Source organism: Schistocerca serialis, chromosome 2 (genome assembly GCF_023864345.2).
Source record: "Schistocerca serialis cubense isolate TAMUIC-IGC-003099 chromosome 2, iqSchSeri2.2, whole genome shotgun sequence".
Taxonomy (NCBI): Eukaryota; Metazoa; Arthropoda; class Insecta; order Orthoptera; family Acrididae; genus Schistocerca; species Schistocerca serialis.
Genome location: NC_064639.1, coordinates 61812814 through 61828801, shown reverse-complemented (window position 1 = coordinate 61828801; position 15988 = coordinate 61812814). Strand labels below are relative to the sequence as shown.

The 15988-nt window shown below is 46.7% G+C and overlaps 1 protein-coding gene across 5 annotated transcripts in view; it reads left to right on the top strand.

Moving 5' to 3' along the window:
- LOC126456761 (caskin-2) overlaps nucleotides 1-15988 on the top strand; it is a 960013-nt gene that overhangs the window by 588688 nt on the left and 355337 nt on the right. For 2 of the 5 annotated variants that reach the window (XM_050092517.1, XM_050092512.1), the window contains exon 1: nucleotides 3087-3099. The exons of 2 other annotated variants lie outside the window; for them this stretch is intronic. Coding sequence is in view for 1 of the 3 variants with exons in the window: in XM_050092513.1 (XP_049948470.1) it covers nucleotides 3207-3276 (70 nt within the window). In the remaining 2 variants the exon portion in view is untranslated. Of the gene's footprint in view, nucleotides 1-3086; nucleotides 3100-3157; nucleotides 3277-15988 lie in introns of those variants that run through there. One more of the 5 variants, XM_050092513.1, reaches the window with a different exon arrangement.

The window sequence follows — 15988 nt, the reverse complement described above, 5'->3', positions numbered from 1 at the left end:
CTGAACACTCGAACATAGACACTCTCTGACGTCACGGAACTTTCTGTAGACGACATTGCTCTGCCGCCGTCTTGATCGAAACAGTCTGTAGAGACTCGTATGTAAACTCCGCCCCACCCCCACCCGGCACAAAGACGTAGTGCCAGTGGCGGGCGGTTAGATACAAAGAAAGTGGCGACCCGCCTGCTCTAGCCTGCTGCTGTGTGTTACGTGAGAAGATTCAAAGTGGCGGGTGTTTGCGCTGTACGATTAGACCAGCCATGTAAATCGATCACTTGCCTGCTCGGGGACGTCTCTCTGCGAGCGTGCGGTACGGCAGCTGTGCGGTGAGCTTCCCCCTCCTCGTCCCTGGGCCCGGCCGAGCGCCAGTTTGTGTGGTCGCTCGCATTTTTCTCACCAAATAACTTTAGTTTAAACGTTGTGGTGGTAGAGGGTATTTGTTCTCTCAAACGTCGGTGCGTAGAAGACCTCAAATGCATTTGGCGCTACGATCTGTTTCTGACGGAAATTTCATTATTTAGTTTGCATAATGTTTGCGTGTAATACTCAAACGTTGAAAATCTGTTTTATTATGAACAAAAACTCATTCTAAGCTGGAAGTGAGTGATTTAAGCGATATGTTTGACTCCTATAAATTGTTAAACAATTAATTTGGCAGGATACTGCAAATGGATTATTTCAGTCTATTTTTGACACCGAAATCGTGTCAGCTTTCCTTTTGTCTCCAGCATTAGTCAATAGGAACACAGTATTCTGAGGAGAGATGAAAACCTCCATCTTCGTGTTTGGAAACATTGGTTCACACAGACAAACAGGGAGAGACAGAGACAGGAAGTGACTCTGGAATTTGCCGATCAACAGAATGCCATCACTTGCCGCTTTGTTTGGGGGCCACGAGGTCAAAGGAGGCCGATATGTGGTCCGTGGTCTGTGGTATTGAGTAACGCGAGCTCTAATCAGGACATTTCGACTGTTTCGTGGCGGCGCCGCGAAGATAGACACACACGCGGGACACCCCAAACGGTGGCTCCTATATCGCACTTCATTCCATTCACGATCTGTAGATCACTTTTCCAGGCTTTAACTGTCAGTGCAATATGAGTGCTGTATGTTTCTCGATCTGTACAAAATAGTTTGCAGCTGAAATTCTCGTACTTTGTGTTTCTGCAGAAATTGGCGAACAGTGATCCCACACAAGCAGCAGCAATTTGGTGGGTAAACTGAATAAGAATGATGCATTCACAGGAAGTTCCAGAGTCTCTAGAGACTCATACGTTCGAGTGTTCAGAAGTAAGTCCAAGCAGACTAGCCTCCTGTGTTTCGGACAGGAGGTATGCTGCCCCCCCCCCCCCCCCCCCCCAACGGCCATTGTGGCTTTCTTTACAGCATCTCCAGACCGACATTTGTAGGACATCGAAAAGTCACGGAAAATTCCAGACGTTTTCGTCGTCTCTAGGACAGTGCTTCGAAATCTGTTTCTTTTTTTCTTTTTGTTTCACGATCTATTGTGGCTTCCGAAATATGTCGTGAACTTTTAAATGTGTAATTGTTCTGATTTTCCTCCCTATGCCTAGATGCGAGTGTGCTTACAAAAATGAGGAAAATAAAAGACAAATGCCTTAAAATCCCTGAGTCCAGCAGCAAATATTAACTAAGCCCACTCAGTGTTTCCATGCGCAACTAGAATAAAAAAGCGCCGCAATTGTTTAAATATTCCGTACTGCCGTGTCAACCTCAGATCGTGTAAACAAACAATATTCCGTGCACAGTTTTCTGACACACTTTAATTAAACAAATGAAAACGTGCGAGTAAGAAGAGGCAAACCCTCAAATGTAAAATCCTAGAGACAAGTGTTGCCGCCTGTTGCTGGGTACAGGAACTATCAAAATTGACATTGGCCTCACCCCTAAATAAGCTAATGTCATATTTAGGGACGAGACATAGTCAGTTCTGATAGTTCCTGTATCTGGCAATAGATGGCGACACTTATCTCTAAGATTTTAAATTTGAGGGTTAGGCCATTTTTCTGCACGTGTTTTCAAATGAACTATATTCCAAATAGTGCCTTGTATCGCATAAATTTTTTAAATAAAGAGTGTTCCAGGGATTACCTTGTCTACCAGAAATTGGTTAAACAATATTACATACACTGCAATCGACTTCCTGCTAAATGGTCAATCGACAGTCTTTTACCCCCAATTTCCGGGTCGGGGGAGGGGTAGGGGTAGGGCTGTGGGGTTTCCCAGAGAGGGAGGGGCTAATTAATTGAACGAATTAATTAATAACTCAATCAAATTGATATCAAAAGTGTACTTGTATTGGCAAAGGGATTTCCCAGAAAAGTGGTGTAGAGGGAGGGGTAGAGGGGGGATTTCTCTGAAGGACAGATTATCCGCACGGGGTCATAATCCACTTAGCAGAACAATAAGTTAAGGACTCGTCAATCAGAACAGTAGGTTTCCCCCCGAACGTACAGTCGTCCCCGACGCAGGCAACCCGCAATGTCGGGCGACACCCCCTTTGCCCTACTACTTAGGGAATCGTGTACTTTCCTCAGTAGTACCAATTTTAGACAACCATTGTTCCCAATATTTTTGTTTTTGTTGCAGCTGTTTGAAGACGCACAAAAATTCTTATGTTTTGTAGTCTCGGACAAATTTGGATGTCACTTGGACAGTTTTGAAACCATTTAGAAATGTTTCCGAAAAGAACGCTCGCAAGAAAAGACCCATTTGACTTGGCCGATTCGAGTAGTCACACTGGTCGAGTAAAGAGCGAGCAGAGCGCCGGGTGGTCCAGTGTCTCGGCCCTTAGTAGGCCTCGCACTAGCGGCACAACAGCCGGCCTCTGAGCTCCGGCCAGAAGGCTCGAGTCGTCCGCGAACCTTAGCCTCAGGTATGGCGTCTGAGTGAGGGACACGGCTAGCCAGCTAGGCTCGCCTCTGCCGACACGCTGGCTGCGCGAGTCTTGCGCAACGCAGCGGGCAGAGCAGCGCAGAGGTCGGCGCGGCGATAGCGCTATCACGAGGCGGCCACGGGCCGGCCAGCCAGTCTGGCGTCAGCCGCCGCGCCGCGACCACATCGCGACACCTCCAGGCTGTAAGCACGGCGCAGCGCCGCCTGCCTCGCGCACAGCCCGCCACCGCCGCCACAGCCCCCGTGACATCGTCGTGTATTGTGAACCGGCGCCTTCCCCGAGCACACAGATGCGGCGCCTGTTTATATCGAAGTGGTCCTTTAGCCCGGACGGCGCTCACGAGCCCTCACTAAGTCCTGGTAAGAGCAGTCTGCAACTACCCAGACTCCAGTTCAGCGCAGGCCTCAGTGGCGCACTCCATCCTGCACGGTGGCGTCCGCGGGCGCACCGACAGCTGTACACATTACTGGCAGCTGCAGTGACATCCGGGTTTCGATAAGATAATGTTGCGAATTTTATCCGTAATAGATGGCGTCCATCTCCGTCACTGTTCCTGTATAGCCTGTTTCCAATAAGTTTCGCTTTCAGTCACAATTCGAGGTGATTTATTTAAGGGACGGCTCGTTTCGGGCTTTTGCCCATCTTCACGTGATAATATGTTCATTTACCACTGTTTACGTAAAACGCAAAGTGCGTTATGCTGACTCAGTAACGCAAATAAAAGAACTGCGAGTGGTGAAGTGACACGTGTTGGAAATACGAGTGTTCTGACATACAGCTGGAGCATCCAAATCGCACTCTTTACAAGCGAATTGTCCATTTTCACACATTAACTTGACACTTGTCATCACGGTAATTACTTAAACTGCCATATTACGTCTTTAGCACAGTAATGGCACTTTAGATGATAAGAGCTGTAGATGAGACGACCTGTTAACATTGGAGTGCAGAGAAGGAACTTGGACCGTAGTAGCACACAGTTGATAATACAGACAAATGCTGCAGATGTTACAATTTACGAAAACGAAAACTGTCACGTGAATGTGGAATATTTTTATGCTCCGTATTCCAACGTATATACGCTGGATGATGAGAGCTCTTGTCGTTAACATTCAATATGGTATTACTGTGTTAAAGGAGTAACATGCAAGTTAAATAATTACCATGGAAAGAACTGTCAAGTTAATGTGTGAAAATCGACAACGTGTTTGTAAGAAGTGTGAGAAATGTGCAGTACGATTTAGATACTCCAGCTATACGTAAGTACACTAAATTTTCAACACGTGTCACTTGGCCACTTCTGTTATTGAGTCAGCATCACGTAATTTCACTTTTACGTAAACAGTGCAGTCCAACATTAAATGCAGAAAAATATAAATGAATGTATGATCACGGGAAGATGGCCACAAGCCCGAAACAGGTCGTGTTTTAAGTAAATCACCTCCATTTCTGACTGACAGCGAATCTTATTGAAAACGCTAGATATTTTTGTATCGAGCAGCGTAACATAAATATCGATTTACACTCTAGTCCAACTCGTATCGTGTACTGCGTGCATCTTCACTGACTTTAAAAAGGTTATTTGCAATACCGATCCGTATTTTATCATATGCCGTGAAAAATAACATCCGGACAGTGCTCAACCACAAACGCAGCAACAAAAGTAGCAAATTGAAAATAGTCGAGATTCAGTTGCGAGTTTTTGTGACCGTGCCATTGTTGTGTTTACGCCGAGTGTGTACAACATCTTAAGCAGTATTACTGTTCTTAATCTCGCTGAAGGTGCATACAATATCAGATGGTAGTTCCGACAGTCTGTAAATAAGTACTCGTATTAACAAAATGCAGTTGATATTAATTACTGTACGAAAAAATGATTTTCATTCGACATATTGAAGATGCTGAGTACTACTGTGTTAAAGGAGTGACGTATTCGAAATTGCTGAATGTCGGCAGTTGCCCGTCTTCTGGAGATAACGGTCGCACTACTTCAGCCATGACAAAGAGCAGGGGAAAACATCGTGCCGTTGTGTACGTTATATCACACGTGACAGCTGCAGTGATATTCAGCTTCTGCGTGTACATTTGTTTCATATTTTGAAGTGTTAGGTTCGGTTTGAGCTGAAGCTGCCCAGGAAGTGTGGAACAGTTTTAGTGTAACGTTATTTCTCGTTTCGAATTTGTACTCTGTTACTGTTGTTCCCACTGTCGATATACCGAGCGAGGTGGCGCAGTGGTTAGCACACTGGACTCGTATTCGGGAGGACGACGGTTCAATCCCGTCTCCGGCCATCCTGATTTAGGTTTTCCGTGATTTCCCTAAATCGCTTCAGGCAAATGCCGGGATGGTTCCTGTGAAAGGGCACGGCCGATTTCCTTCCCCATCCTTTCCTCACCCGAGCTTGTGCTCCGTCTCTAATGACCTCGTTGTCGACGGGGCGTTAAACACTAATCTCCTCCTCCTCCTCCTCCCACTGTCGATACACGCAAAGAGGTTTCCACCCGTCACTCGCTGTTGGAATGTTTACCTGTAACGACAGCGGTCTCATCGAGTCGCAAAGTACTGATACGACGAGAGATAAGAGCGGAACGGGGCCACCGGCGTGCATACGCGGCAGCTGGCCGGCCGGCCGGCCGGCTGAAGTCACCTCTGCGGATAGCGCGGCTGCGCCTCCCGACTCCTCCACTCGTCGCCTCCACTGTCACCTTCTGCGTCACTCTGCACTGCCCCAGGGATTTTGCTTGGCTAGAACATAAAATAGCTGCGTTCGTAATAGCCGAACAATCATACAGCTGTTCTTCGGTATACAGAAAAGTCGCAATGTGCGAACACAGTGTCGTTGTTGTTGTTGTTACGGTTGTTATGCTCTCCAAGAAGAAGAGTGGTTCGATGGGACCCTTCACCTGTCAATAACTACCGCAGCGCGCACCCATTTCAGACTGTTTGCTGCATTCATCCCTTCGTCACGCTCTACACGTTTTACCGCCCACACTTCTCTCTGTTCCCATATCGACAATTTTCTGATGCCTCAGTATGTGCCGTATCGAGCTATCCTTTCTTTTAGCCAACTGTGCCATAAATTTCCTTTTCCCCCAATTCGACCAAGTACCTCCCCACTATTTACTCCATCTACCCATCTAATCTTCAGTATCCTTGTGTAGCACCACATTTCAAACGCTTCTATTCCCTTCTTGTTTAAATTGCTTATCGTCCATCTTTGACTTCCGTACACTGCTAACGCCGTACGAAAACCCTCATCCATGACCGAGGCAGGATTCGAACCTGCGACCGTAGCAGCAGCGCGGTTTCGGACTGAAGCGCCTAGAACCGCTAGGCCACAGCGGCCGGCCTCTCTCTCTCTCTCTCTCTCTCTCTCTCTCTCTCTCTCTCTCCCTCCCTCCCTCCCTCCCTCCCTCCTTTCTTTAGAAATGCTTTTCTCGACACAGCCAGTCTCCGTTTTATATTCTGTTTGCTCTAGACATCATCAGGTATTCTGATGCCCAAATGCCATTACTGTCTCATTTTCTAATCTACTTCTTTACCATCACCTTATTTAACTGGGCTACATTCTATTATCCTTGCCTTATTTTTGTTGATGGTCATCGAATAACGTCTCCTCAGGATAGTATCCATTCCGTTTAACCGTTTTTCCAAGTCCTTTAGTGTCTTTATTAGAACGACAAACCTCAAAACGCTTTACTTTTTTTCTCCCTCTCCAAGTTTGTCCTCAGTTTCCTTCGCTGCGTGCTCAGTGTCCAGACCAAATAATATTGGGGAAAAGTTTGAAATGAAGTTTCACTGCCCGTATTTTATGCCTGGTAACTTTAGAATTTCGAATAGTATATTCCAGTTAACGCTGTGAAGAGCTCCCCGTAAATCTATAAATTGTATAAATGTAGGTTTGCCTTTTTTTCAGTCTATCTTTTAAAATAAGTTTTAGGGTCAGTATTTAATCGCATGTTCCTCCATTTCTCGTGGACCGAGAATGATCTTCCCCGAGTTCGCCTTCGACGAGCTTTTCCATCCTTCTATAAACAATTCGTGTCATTATTGCGCAGGCATTTATTAAAATCGCAGTGTGGCAATATTCACATCAGTCAACACCTGCCTTCTTCCACACCAGGTAGAACGGTTTCGTCATGAGTAAATAAGCCAAGAATCTCTTCCCTTTCTATACTTCCATTGTATCTCTTCTATACAGGGTGAGCCTCGTCAGCTGACTGCTGTCCTCTGTCACGTCGTTTCGTTAAATGACGCAAGAATCTGTCGTTCTTTAACTTGGACCACTAATTCACTGAATTGTCCGGCTCCTTTACCTTCCACTTAGATGTCTCTCATTCCTCTAGTATGGCTGATTTCATCCCCTAAGGTGCTACGTGTAGAAATTTCAAAATATTTTCAGTACTACGTGCTGCGTGTTTTATCCGTCGTAAATAACGGCCAAAAGCAGTCTCATTGTTCCTTAAATCTAGTACCAAAGTTACTACCAGTTTGTGGTCTATATAACAGCGATCATGTCATCCGCATTGTAAGCTACACACGGCAAATGCTCGGTGTGTTATAGCTTAAATCGGTGACCGAGCGGTTCTAGGCCCTTCAGTCTGGAACCGCGCGACCGCTACGGTCGCGGGTTAGAATCCTGCCTCGGGCATGGATGTGTGTGATGTCCTTAGGTTAGTTACGTTTAAGTAGTTCTAAGTTCTAGGGGACTGATGACCTGAGATGTTAAGTCCCATAGTGCTCAGAGCCATTTGAACCATAGCTTAAATCTCATTTGTTTGCTGTGCGAAACCCTGCTTTTGACTACTTAGGGAAAGCGTGCGCCATCTTTTCGGTAATAGGTCGTGGTTCTTGAACCAATTCAACTTTTTATCCTCATGTGGGTTTTTGTTGCCTCTGTATTTTTTGAGAATCTGAGTAAATCTCTTTTGAATCCACTGGTTACTGCCATTTGTTTGAGACTACTCATTTCTGTTTGATACGAGGGAAGCTTCACACGGCCGAACCAATACTTCTGTGCTGCGGCGGACGGCTCGAGACGTCCTCTGCTATCGGTTTCGATAAGTTAAATGTCGGTTTCAGTTTTGATTGGTGTGAATTTGGTGAAAAACTTTACCAACAAAACACGGTTCGGCGACGAGCAGTTGCCTCTCTGGGTTATTACCAGACTTGTATGGATCAACGATTTATTGACGGCGGTTTTTCGAAACGACACACTCAGGGTACAGAAGGTAGTTATGTATAAAAGCCACGTAGGCGAGACAGTTATAATGGAGGGAGGGCATGCCGCCCTTCACGAGACATTCAATTATCACCGCCGTAGTATTAAATATACTCTGAAAAATGTCCAGGTCTGTAAATCAGGCGTAAGCCGTAGGTGGCGGAACATTGCACACTGAAATGTCGTGAAACTGTAGGGGCCGGCAGCAGGGCGCCGCGATCTCTAAGTTTAGGACGTACGTAGGGGCGCGGCGAGTGGCGAGGGCTGGACTGTGGCAGCGGGCAGCGGCCTGTCGGCTGGAGGGCGCCACTGGCGCTCACCAGGTGGCGTCACAGGCGTACTGGGGGGTGGCGGTCCACTGTAGTGGCGCCACAAAAGGACTGCGCCCTTCCAATTCACAGTCGTTTCGAGCAATTCGCGTAGGCGTCGCACTATCTTTGTGGCCACAACCTGCCACACAGTACTAGTATGGTTGGTGACACACACATACATACATTGCACAAAGTACGAACGGCTTTCGTCCATAAGTACACTACAAAATTGGACCTGTTTAGGTCGGCTGCGGACGCCTCTTTCTGCCGGCGTAAGCACACTGAGGTGCAACAAAACTGACGAGAGAGCGCCTCCCGCGCTCGGCCCTTTGTAGTCCTCGGTTCGTCTCATTTAACGGTGCAAGTGTTGGCGCAATTTGCACACGTTCTTCAGTCGTAGCCGTGCTACTCACTGCTGGGGTCAGCGCTATTTCCGCATTCGGTGTACGGCAGCCGCGAAGATTTCGGTCGTGAATTCGTAGAAATGCGGCGGTTGCACCTGAGCAGGTGGGCGCGAGGAAGGTAGCCGCGTCTTCGCGATAGTACTCTGCACTGCCCGCTCGTGGCCTTCAGTCTGTTCGATTCTCGTGACTATTAATCACTTGACGAACCGTCCAAAGTGCTCTCGCTCTCTTTGATCGGAGGCTGGACTACTTGTCCGAACGTTCCTTTATGTTGCAATTATTTGTTTCTTTTGTCTAGTTCGGCGCCGAGACTTTTCAGGCTTTTCACTTTTCAGGTGTTTGGAGCAGTTGTAATTAACTACCTCGTTCCACGTGTTTTTTACAATGTATACAAGTTTTCATCAGATCTTTTGAACTTCTGGTCTGATAAATTCCCCTGTTGCCTCTTACAACTATTCATATCGCTATCAGAAATCACTATTAGACGAGATGGGGTCCGATGCTAGCGGCGGTCGAGGCAGCAGAAAATTGGCAGGTAAAGCTAAACGTCCGTATTAATCGGGAATCGGAGGTCGGGCACAAGTTTTCATCAATTCTACTATCGGTATCGCCACGTCCTTTTTAACAGAACGGCAGCAGTGTCAAAGCGGTGTCGAGCGGACGCAACGATTATCGTTTTATTACGTGACAGTGCGTATGTGTGTAGTTCGCCGACGTGAGGAGTCTCAACCTCAAGTCATTTGACGAAATATTGTACATAAAAAGAATAGCGAGTGGGTGCAGTTACTTCCATAAAATGTCTCTGAGTATGCGCGTGGAGCGATCTGAAATGGAACGACTACACAAAATAAATCTTTATCGGAAGAATCCACAGGAAATGCAGCCCATCAACAAAGGAAGTAGCTTACATAACACTCTCTCGACCAACACTCGAATACTGCTCGTCAGTCGGAGATTCGTAGAGGAAATGGAGCAGCACGTTTGGTTGCAGGTTTCTGGAGCGAGCGCCAGCACCAGCCTGCTCCAGTGGCACACGCTGCAGGAGAGGCGTTCTGCATCACCGTCAAAATTCCCAGAGAATTCCTGCGAGAGTCAACTGACTTATTGCTTTCCCCTACACAGATGTCGAGAAAAGACCGTGGACACAAAATTAGAGAGAGTCGAGCCGAGCCCACAGACAGGCTTCCCGGCTGTCATTCTTCCCGTCTACCGTACGTGTCTGGAACTAGAAAAAGGGGTAAAGGGAAAAGTGGTGCACCAAGTACCGTGCCTTGCAGAGCACAGATGTACGCTGAGGAGCCGAAACATTATGACCACCTGCTTAACAGCTTGTTTGCCCGCCTTTAGAACAGAATACGTGTCTGGTTCTGCGTATCAGGGATCCGCCAGTCTGTTGTAGGTTTGTGGACGTATGTGGCATTACATGTCTAGCCACAGGTCATGTAATTCGTGTAAATGAAGGGCCGCCGATTTGGGTGCGCGGTGATGGCGCCCGATACCGACCCAGATGGGTTCCGTAGGATTTACATCGGGCGAATTTGGTCGCCGAGACATCAACGTGAGTTCTCAGTAATGCTCCTGAAACCACTGTTGCACGGTTCTTGCTCCGAGACACGGGCATTTATACTGGTGAGGATGACATCGCCGTCGGGAAAGACGACTAGCACGAAGAGATGCGGTGGTTTGCAGCTGTCAGCATGTCGTCGATCACTACCACAGGTCCCTTGCAAGCGCAGCAGAGTTGTCTCCCGTAGCACAATACCGCGCCCACCTCAGTGACGGCATTTGTGGAGACGGCCGTCCAACTAGTGCACCAAAAATGTGATTCACCCGACGTGCCGACACGTTTCCATCGATCGGCGGTCGAATCGCGATGGTCCCGTGCCCGCTGCAATCGCAATTGACGATGTCGTCGGACCTACGTGTGAACACGTAGGGGTGGTCTGCTGCGGAGCTCCACGTTCAACAATGTACGATCGACGGCTTGCTGTGAAACAGATGTGCTCTTCCGGCAGAGGTGCCGCAGATCACCATTTTTCCTACTTTACAGAGCAGACAAGTCTCAGAGACTCACCTTATGTGAAGAGTCGTGCATGTCCAATTATTTAGCGCCTAATGCCCTTCTACCCCTTTCCGCAGATGCTCACGGCAGTAGCACGCGAACATTCGACCAGCCTCGCCCTTTTCGAGATGTTAGTTCGCAGGCGCAGCGTACTGATAATCCGCCGAATGTCGACGTCCCTTATCTCAGTGGATTTCCCCACACGTGTCTACGCCGTGTGTGCTCCGCTTACATGTTTTTGTTTGGGCGACGCGCGCCCGCAACGGCTCCAGGCGGCCCCCGACGTTCGTAGTGTTCCTGGTGGTCGGTGCACGTGTAGTAGTGTTGCGGTGGTTGGGTGCGCCGGCAGCCGCGGTGGTGACGTCAGCGTGACGCCACCGTGCGGCTGGCGTCACCCGCCACCGCTGACGTCACCGATTGCCGTTGCTCGCAGAGTTCGCAGTGGACGAGCACTCCGGATGCAGGTTTTCCCAGTTTCACCCACATCATTTACGGCCAAAAACGGGAAGGTTCGTCTGGAATGTTCTCTCCCGATATCCCGTCCAACCTCGCGTCGCTCCTAGCCGGCGTTCCGTCTCTTAACTTGCACTTTGCTCGAAACCTCCGATTTTCCCTCTTAACTCTTTTTTTATTTACACCGAAATCGACGAAGTTGATTGTTCAGCTGTCCAGTATCGTCGCCAGGTTGTGTTGTACTTTCAGTTTCCAGAGACCTGAAGCCGGACGAATGCGACAGAAACCGATATTTGTGACGGGGGTACTGTGTAGCGCTAGTCGACGGCCGCTAAAACTGTTCCAGTTGGGAACGGTGGGTCCCTGCTAAGCTTTCTTCTGGTTCGTCGGAGAGCCGGGCTGCCCGATTCTGTTCGTCGGAAATGTTACCCACGTCTTCTGACTTCTTTCGCTCTGTCGTGTCTGGGCAGTTGTTGTCACAGCACTAACTCAGAGGAGGGGGGATTAAAACCCACATTGGCCTAAGTGCTTTTGTGACGCTTGTTCAATTTTCTGTGTGTCACAGTCGAGAATACGTAACAGTACCTTAACTGGAACTTCATCGTACTCTCTGAGAGTCAATTGGTACGGAACATGGAGGAAGGCAAGGGACCACTCCTTTCGGTAGGGCATGGCCACCAGCGGGGTGCGACGTTCTATCGTTCTTTGATACCCACACCAGCTACGTGAACCTTACATGGCGTCCCCGTCTACCCCGTATTTCTATTGCTTCACATTATTTTTACGTCTTATCGTGTTCATCCTGCTTCACACTTGTCATCGCCTGTTCTATGTGAAGTTTACATCTACTGACATCGACAGCAAGCTTAAAACACTTCGCCGTAACTTGCCCTTGTAAAAAAGAACACAGTTAAGTGAAGCCGACCCTAGCATAAGTCGGGTCAGACCTCTTTTGGGAGTATCCCCAACGTTGCCCCATTTAACTCGATCCTCTAATGATTTCGAAGCCTAGTGCAGCGGTGACCTAGCCGTTCCAGGGACTGCGAGCCTCAAAATACTTAACGGAAGGGACGCATTTCGACGTTACTCGGTTCCTCTCACAACTGACTTCCCGCTCCGTCTTTGGCAAAGTTGCTGTTGGCGATAGTCGCATATTAAGAACGAACGAAAAAAAATAAGGACAGTGCCCGCCAGGTATCCTTGCTGATGTCCACATGTGAAATAATGCAATAGTTTGAGTCGGAAGTTCAAAAATTCAAATGGCTCTAAGCACTATGGGACTTGACATCTGTCCCCTAGACTTAGAACTACTTAAACCTAAGTAACCTAAGGACATCACACACATCCACGTCCGAGGCTGCGACCATAGCAGCAGCTCGGTTCCGGACTGAAGCGCCTAGAACCGCACGGCCACAGCGGCCGGCCACTCGGCGGTTCACTAGTATCACAAGCGACCATTATTATGACAGACGCTTAATTCGAAGTGTATTGAAGATTTGTACTCTCGCCGTCTCGTGTTTGAGACGATTCGTGTTTCTCCTTCACACCGAGTGTGACGTCGCCGCCGCCGAGAACGGTGCTGTGGCGTCGTGCGCACCCTGCGACACACCTCGCAGCCGGGTCATTTCTGTGTAGGTTCCACTTTTACTGAATATTATCACTGGCATCAAGGTTCACTTTGCCACACCGCACTTATTTTGAAACTTGTCCGAGGACTGTATTACACGGTATATAATGGAATCAGAAATCGTTGAATCACTAATTTTTTTCTGGTTAGTTAGTTAGTTGCATGTTCCATTGATCAATCGCACTGTACGGTAGCCGTTACGATGTGGAACGCGTCAAGTGCACAAGAAATGCACATATGAAACAAGATTTTTTAATACATATATATTACAATACAGTGTTAAAGATTAATATTTCTATTATTTACCCCATTCCTTTAAATGGCACAAAATGCATATAGTGTATTTATAGACTTATTTATTCGTATTCACGAATTCGTCTATGATATAGAAGGAGTTGTCAAGGAGATATGATTTCAATTTATTTTTGAAGCTATTACTGCTGTCTGTCAGACTTGTTATTTGATCTGGTAATTTGTCGAAAATTTTTATAGCAGCATATTTTACCCCTTTCTGTGGCAAATATAGGTTGAGTGAAGGATAGTGTAAGTCTTTATTTTTTCTGATATTATAATCATTAACGTCACTGTTGTTTTTAAACTGGTCCATGTTGTTGAGAACAAATTTCATTAGTGAGTAAATGTACTGTGAGGCTTTTGTAAGAATTCTCAATCTTTTAAAAAGATGCCTACAAAATGTACTACTATGAACCGCACACATTATTCTTACCACTTTCTTTTGAGCAGTGAATACTTTTTGTCAAACGTTGAGTTACCCCAAAACATTATTCCGTATGACATCAGAGAGTGAAAGTATGCAAAGTATGTGAGCTTACTAACTTCTATATTCTCAAAATTGGCTATTATTCTGATTGCAGAAGTTGCTGAACCTAATCGCTTTAGAAGATCCGAAATATGCATTTTCCAATTAAGATTCTCATCTATATGTACACTGGTTGGTTTTGGGGAAGGAGACCAGACAGCGTGGTCATCGGTCTCATCGGATTAGGAAAGGATGGGGAAGGAAGTCGGCCGTGCCCTTTCAGAGGAACCATCCCGGCATTTGCCTAGAGCGATTTAGGGAAATCACGGAAAACCTAAATCAGGATGGCCGGACGCGGGATTGAACCGTCGTCCTCCCGAATGCGAGTCCAGTGTCTAACCACTGCGCCACCCCGCTCGGTATATGTACACTGAAAAACTTAGTATGCTCTACCCTGTCTACTCACTTCTGTTGATCTGTTATATTTATTGAAGGAACTGTTCTTTTTGCAGCAGAAAATTCTATTTCCACCCGACGAGTAATGTCTACAACAGGTTTAGAGCAAGCCCATTTACATAAAACATGTTAATGACTTTACCAAAGACCTTATTTGTATCGTTTTTAATTGGAGTTTCTTTTACTGGATTAATAATGATGCTCATATCATCAGCAAACAGTGTCAGTTCAGCTTCCTGTTTCAGATAGGAAGGGAGGTCGTTCACATACATCAAGAACAGAAGGGGACTCATGATTGAACCCTGTGGAACACCTAATGTAATTTCACCCGTTAGATGTAGCGGCAAACTTATTTACATAACTTGACCCATATAAGGAAACTTTTTGCTTCCTGTTCTGTAGGTATGACTTAAACAAGTCATATGCTATTCCATTTATGCCATAGAATTGTAATTTTTGTAACATAATGTCACGGTTCACACAGTTAAACGTGTCAGGCGACCAAAACTAATATGACCGGACGAAAATGTTTTCACAGTATGCCCGCGTGGACGTCAGCCCGCCTCTGCTGCACAGCACTCGAGTCCATCTTTCACAATTGCACTTCACCGGAGTCTGATAGGTTTGTCTTGTCTGTGGATGTGGCTTTCCTCTTCTTGCGGCCTCGCGTTAAACGTATTCACGACTGGTGGACGAAACTAGGCATCATTCGAAAGCTCCCTGCGTATCGTTTTGGGGCGCGGCGTCGCTTACCCCGTGCATTGTAGACTAGTCGTAAAGCTATCCAGTGTCGCACTCTGACGTGGAAGATGCTGTGCGTGTTTTGTACAATAATAGTGTTGTAGACATTACTCGTCGGGTGGAAATAGAATTGATATCGTTTCTTAACCAAAGTTGTTTCGCAACGTATGTAGTGTGCAGTACAAGTTTTTATTACAGTTCCTTTTTGTCTTTGTTTCGGTCTCGTCCTGAGCCAACTGTTCGCTGTCCATTCTGCGTACCTTGGTCGTCGAGCTGCAGCCTCCTCCATCTAGTTGACAGTGCTCTGTGTGCAGTCCAGTCTGCTGGCCGATGTGTACCTCGGGATCGCGGATGCCACATTTACCAACTGCTCGACTCGTCTCTTTGTCCATGTAGTCATTGTTTCTTATGCGTGTAAACCGTGCAGTACCCTCATGTTGCAAGGCTTTCATCGCAGATCAATTATAATTTTAAGATGCTAATATTGATTACTTACTATTCTAAACCATTCTGCTGGTTCACCTCACCTACATGAGTAAGTTCCTTGCCCCGTTCCATCTTTCCAAACCCTATGCTCATCCATTTTGATCGATCATTGAAGTTTTTCTATATATTGTTTTATGGAAAGAAACCTGTAGACACTTGTTTCAGGTACTTTATTTAGCCGACTGAACTTTTTTGTTGCTGACGCAGTTTGTTATTGGCGATAGGAATGTCATCGGAAAATACCAGATAGGCAATCAAGATACATAGCTCTGAGCTTAAGAGCCACTCTGAACTGTTGATCAGTTTCTTCCTGTCGTCGTCGTCGTCGTTGTTGTTGTTCTTCTTCTTTCTCTTCTTCTTCTTCTTCTTCTTCTTCGACGCTCATTGTCTTTTTTTATGCTCAGATGACTTTCTTCAAAGACACACGGGGAAGACCGCCTCCTTGTACAGCAATCCTGATGTCGCATGGTTAGTAATATATGAATTAGTTTGATGCCATAAATATTTTGCGTACGGAAATATTTGTTGTAGTGTTTTCTGTTAAAAACT